Genomic DNA, 6,000 nt, shown 5'->3' with positions numbered 1-6,000 from the left:
CATATCTTATTAACTAAAATTAATTTTTTAAAAAATTTTAAAAGATTTGAAAATAAATTATTAATTATTTGAAAGATACAGTACCCTTATAGAATACAAGATATTTTTATAAAAATTTTTCTTTTAACAATTTAAATTTAGAAGAAAAATGAGTATTTTTTATAAGAAAATAATATCTAAAGTACATAATGTGATTACCAAAATATAACTACGCAAGTCATTATTAATATAATAATATAAATGTTAAATATATTAATATAAAAAAATAATGATTTTTTTAAAATATAGAGATTACTATGTAAAAACTAATTTGAAAGGTACAAAGACTTGAGGGTATGATATTCAATTAGTTAAGTAAAAAATATTAGTGAAATAAACAATTAAGACATAAATTTATCACATAGTGAAAAATAATACATATAAAATTATTAACTTACATAATATTTTTTTATTTTTTAAACACATATCTCATATATAAATATAATTTCTTAAAATTTGGGGGGAGGAGGACAAGGACGGATCCAGAAATATTATCATGGGGGCCAATAACGTATATAATATTAAAAAATTATACAAAAAATTATATAATATAAAATGTATTACAAAAATATACTGATAGAGAATATATTTTAAAATACAAAAAATATGTATGTATTTTTTATTAACGAAGTGGCCGATTTTTCGTACCATAAGATTCATGATAATAGAATTCTGTGTCAAATTTTTTAACAATTTTCTTTTTAATATAATTAAAAGACAATTAGCAAAAATTCATTTTCCATTTTGTTTCTGAGTTATTCTTCACAACATTCATAACTGAAAAAAATCTATCAGTTGTAGTAGTTAAAACATAAAGAATTAATACCAAATGAATCAAGAAGGATGCTCACAAGAAAAAAAATTCACTTTATGAGATTTGAAAAATTTTATTTAATTTAAAAATATTAGTAATAATATATTTTCAAATTTTTTTAATGTTATCACTTACTTTTTAGATATTAAAAATCATTAATATTTAAGTTAGATTAGACTTTTATTTATATTAAACTAAATAATAAATAATTTTTTAAAAAATTAAATCATACTTAATAACTTATTACTATTAATTTTTTTAAAAAAAGCTAGGAACCAAAACCTCCACTCTCCCCCCGTATGTCCATCCCTAAAAAAGAATGAGCCACTACTCATCCCTTCTAAGTTTGTCCTTACATCTAATTGCAATGCCTTGATTCGCACTCCCTATGTCTAATGCATAAATAACAAATTAACAATTGGACTAAAAATTGTGCAGTTCAATAAAGAAATCGAGAAGTCTATAATAGTCAATATGGCATGTGGGAGTGGAATCCACACTCATTGAATGCACTTGATATTTTGTTTCTTTATAGGACCCACTATGCCATTTGTTGGCGCTGGTGTGCTGTTTGCCCTGTTCTCTCTTAACTTTTTCAACATCAAAAGCCAAATGAAAATCTATAAGCAACGATCTTGACATCACATTAATGTCTCTAAAAAAATATTAATTTATTTTTTTATAATAAAATATAATAGACAAATTTCATTTTTCTATAAATTCATTACATAAAACTTAATAATTGTACTTATATATATTATTAACTATTATAACATATTTATTTATAAAAGATTATTATATAAATAACAACTTTTTAAATAAAACTTTATCTATTTTTATAAAATTTATAGTAAAAAAAAGAGCAGTTATTAAAGACTATAAACAAAATCAAAAGATAACGAATTCTTTCTTATCTAAAATTACATTCTTTACATGCTCATGTAGTAACAACGAAATACACACTATTCTAAATAATAAAATATATGAGCAACTTATTTTGTTTCACACTATTTATTAATATAGAATAATATATATATCTATTATTTATTATCACGTAGAATCTAGCTAATTGATATTTTTTTCTTCAAAAATTAATTAGTACCACAAATTTACTAAATAACGTATATATTGCTTACAAATTTAATAATTTATTGAGTTTGTGTAAAATTACAGCCTAAAGGTCATGCAAGCATGTACTGAAATAACAACTTAGTTTATGTTTGTTTAAGTGAGTTCTTGTTGAAGTTGTAAATCGCAATGTGGTATTGGATTTGCTTTGGAATGAAGACTTGGGAAAAAGAAAATAATTTATGAAAATTTTAACTTAAATCTCTAAAATATATTAATTATGTGCTTAATTTGAAACTTTTTATTAAAAATAAATTATTTGAACTTTCTAATGTATATATTGAGAACTTTTTTTTTAAAAGAAATTATATTCTCTTCTTATATGATCACGTTTTAATCTAATAGTAAAAATAAATAGAATAAAATTTTAATCTAATAGTAAAAATAAATAGAATAAAATTTAAGAGATTAATTGTTTATATATTTTTGTGTGAAATACAAAAATATTTGACAATTTTAATATTTTATATTGTTATGGTGGCAGTATGATTCCTTAGTGACCTATTGTAAAAAAATTTAATTATATAAAGATGATGTTTTGTGATTTTTTTGTAATTATGAAAAAGCCAAATGTGTAAAGAAAACAAAAAAAAAATAGAGGAGTGCTAGGGAACCAATAAGTTTTGTGATTTGTAGTAATTAATTAGCTATTATTAATCGTTTTTAATGGTATAAAATTACATCTAATAGAGTAAAATTACTCACTTTTTTGTTGTTGGTCAGATTTTAATAAAATTGCTATCTCCTTGGACTTTTTCATAAAAGTATTCATACAACATGCCTCTTTTCTATTTTAATGTGTTGGATACAAATCTGACATACATGGAGAAATTCTCTATCATTCTATTAGCATGGATTTTGAAAAAGAAAATGCACGCACCGAAACAACAATAATATTTATCTCCTCCTTTAATTTCTATTCCTCGAAGAGAGAATCATCCAATTCTTAATCTATATGAAAAGATAACTAACTGCAGCTTTATCATATCATATTATTTATTTACTAGTACTTGCTTTCTCTTCGTCTATCTTTGGATTGGTGCAATCGCAAGGGTTGAAACCTTTCTGAAGCAACTTCTCAACCTCTTCAAACTGAAGCCCTTTGGTCTCTGGCACCAATAGATAGATGGCAATGAGCCCAATTGTGGAAAACCCAGCAAAGAGGAGGAATGTTCCTGCAGCCCCAAGTGCATGAATGAGTGACAAGAATGTCAAACTCACTATGAGATTAGCACACCAGTTTGAAACTGCTGCTATGCCTCCACAAATTCCCCTGAATCTCAATGGGTAAATCTCTGAGTTCAAAACCCAAGGCACTGATCCCATTCCAGGAGAGTAGGCTAGGATATATAGTCCCAACACTATAACTGCAAGCACTCCAATTTTGCTTGGGCATCCATCAGAAAACCACACGCGCTTTTGCTCACCGCACACCGCTCTGACTTCCTTTGTTTCCGCCAGGCATGCTCCCGGAAGATGCTGCATCATGTTCATTGATTACATTAGATTAGATTAGACTAATACATAGATATATATATATATAAGTTGAAAGAGATGGAAGTGATGAACTTACATTGCCCCCGGTGCTGGCACAGAAGGCACATTCAGCTTTCAAACATTTCATGCAATTCCATGAAGAGACGTTAGGGGCATCAAGATAAGCCTGGCATGTAGCATTTGCACCGAAGCTGAGAGTGTCAACATTGTCAATTGGAGGAGCGATGGTAGCTGCCTGATAGAAAACTCCGGTGAGAGTGAGGAGGCAAATGATTATTGCAATAAGGGATAGAAGCATGAGCTTTCTCCTTCCATATTTATCGATGCAAAGCATGCTGAGGATAGATCCAACGGCGTTGAGACCAGATGTGACGAGGGAGAGTGCAAGTGTGGTAGATTTTGATGCAATGCCGGCAAACTGAACAATGGTTGGGCTGTAATACATGACGGTGTTGATGCCAACGAATTGTTGAGCGACTTGAGCAGTCACGCCTGCATACAATCCTCTTCGAACAGCAACGTTGCTGAAAGCAGCCTTCATTTTCTCTCCAAGAGTTTGACCGATCAACCCTTCCTCTTGCTTCTCTTGTTCTACGGCTTCTCTCATTGCTTTTATCTCGCCTTCAATCTCGTCTGCTCTGTAAATCTTTTCCAGGATTTTCCTTGACTCATTTTCTTTCCCCTGGTTGTACAACCACCTCGGTGACTCAGGAAGGGTCAGCATTAAAACGAATTGAACCACCGCCGGAAGTCCGGCCACCCCAAGCATCCAACGCCACGTTCCAGGAGTCTGTATATTATGTTAAATAGTTTAGTTAAATATGTTAAATTATCTAATTTTTTTAGTTATTATCCGAGTAGATATATATATACCTTGGTGAATGCGAGATTGATAAGGTAGGAGAGGAACTGGCCAAAGGTGATGAGGAGACCATTGATACAAACGATAGCTCCTCTAATGGCAGCTGGAGAGGCTTCTGAGATATAGAGAGGGGAAGTCATGGAAGCTATGCCAACTCCAAAACCAACCAAAATTCTTCCAACGACGAGGACCCAAGGAGCAGGGGCAATAGCCATGACTATTGCGCCAAGAAAGAAAACAATATCAGCCCCCAAAATAGAGGTCTTACGGCCGAGCATGTCGTTCATCCATCCACCAAGTGCAGCACCAATGATGGCTCCCGCTACAGCCATACTTACAATGACTTCCTGCAACCATAGTTTCTTATCAACTTCTACAAAGTCCTCGCGAATGTAAAGCAAAGCTCCTGAGATAACACCGGTATCGTAGCCGAAGAGGAGACCTCCAATTCCGGCCGATAGAGCAAGGCGCATGATGTAAGGCGAACTTGTTGCTCTTTTCCAGAATTCTGTGAACTCTTGCTTACTCGCTGCCTCCGGCCCTCCTTCCATCTTACTGATCACCTTATTAATTTAATGTCAACCCTATTGATGATTTCTAGCTTACTTCTACCACTTGCACTCCACGCTGAAAATATTATTATTCCATTAGTCATTGTTTATTTATGCATGCAATTAATCTCATGCATTTTATAACATTATGCAGACTTTCAATTATAAAGTAAAATTTGATCTCAACGATAATTAATTAATAATATCTATTCTTTCTTATTCCGATCTTAACACCTTATCAAAAAGGTAATTATTATTGTTCCTAACTAACCATGTAGAGTTGTGATCAGCAACACAAAAACAATAAGGAATATATCCTATCATATCATTATTATTTATTTATATATAAAGGAAACATACAATCTAAATATTTATTTATATATAAAGGAAACATACAATCTAAAAAAGAATTAAGATAAATTAAACAGATAAAATATGTTATGTACTTGTACTATAGAAAAAGCTGAGAGAAAATGAACTTTACTTTGGAAATCACAGCACTCTAATATTAAACTTTTACAAAAATTTCTCAAATCAGTTGTGTGGTATTATGCTTCTTTTTGTCTCAAAAATCCGAAGTTATTATCTTGTATTATTGATTCAAACTCTGCATTTTTTCTCCTTTATATATAAATCTTTCACATTAATGGCAGCTAATATATTCATATCTTTAACAAACAAAAAAACACCAAAATTTTCCTTTATTATATTCAATCCTGTCTTAACCGTATATTAGTTTTCTTAATCCTATCCAATACTTGTTTTGTTTTGTTTTGTTATTTTTTGTTAAAATTGATCTATTTTTTCTTGTATCTTATCTATTTATAATCTAAGTAAAGCTAAGTTCTCTAACAAAATAACAAAATAAAATAAAAAATAAGAATAAATTAGTTGTTTATTTTTTTGTTTTGACCAATATATAAAAGTCAAACCCTTCAAGTTGTGTAATTTTATTATTACTTTATTCGAAAAGACAAATAAAATTGTGCTGGTGATACACTTTTTCAGGAGACCAAACTTTAATATTTTGAAAATTTTCAACATTTTATTATATTCAGAATGTATTCTTTTGTCTCTAACCAACAGCAAGAGTTAATTAATCATTTCGA

General features: G+C 29.7%; 1 protein-coding gene, 1 long non-coding RNA gene and 1 pseudogene across 2 annotated transcripts in view; 1 reads left to right on the top strand and 2 right to left on the bottom strand.

Annotated features, from left to right (window-relative positions):
• Positions 1-3,460, top strand: part of LOC107463405 (uncharacterized) — an 18,562-nt gene extending 15,102 nt beyond the window's left edge. The window contains exon 6 of the long non-coding RNA XR_008007093.1: positions 3,104-3,460. This is a non-coding gene — a long non-coding RNA (uncharacterized LOC107463405). The remainder of the gene's footprint in view (positions 1-3,103) is intronic.
• LOC107463772 (inositol transporter 4-like) overlaps positions 1-6,000 on the bottom strand; it is a 35,325-nt pseudogene that overhangs the window by 13,108 nt on the left and 16,217 nt on the right.
• LOC107463781 (inositol transporter 4-like) lies at positions 3,880-4,891 on the bottom strand. The gene has a single exon (XM_052259156.1). The coding sequence runs from the start codon at positions 4,889-4,891 to the stop codon at positions 4,328-4,330; it is 564 nt and encodes a 187-aa protein (XP_052115116.1). The 3' UTR covers positions 3,880-4,327.

The sequence above is a fragment of the Arachis duranensis genome, chromosome 1, assembly GCF_000817695.3.
Source record: "Arachis duranensis cultivar V14167 chromosome 1, aradu.V14167.gnm2.J7QH, whole genome shotgun sequence".
Classification (NCBI taxonomy): Eukaryota; Viridiplantae; Streptophyta; class Magnoliopsida; order Fabales; family Fabaceae; genus Arachis; species Arachis duranensis.
This window is presented reverse-complemented; position numbering and strand designations above follow the sequence as displayed.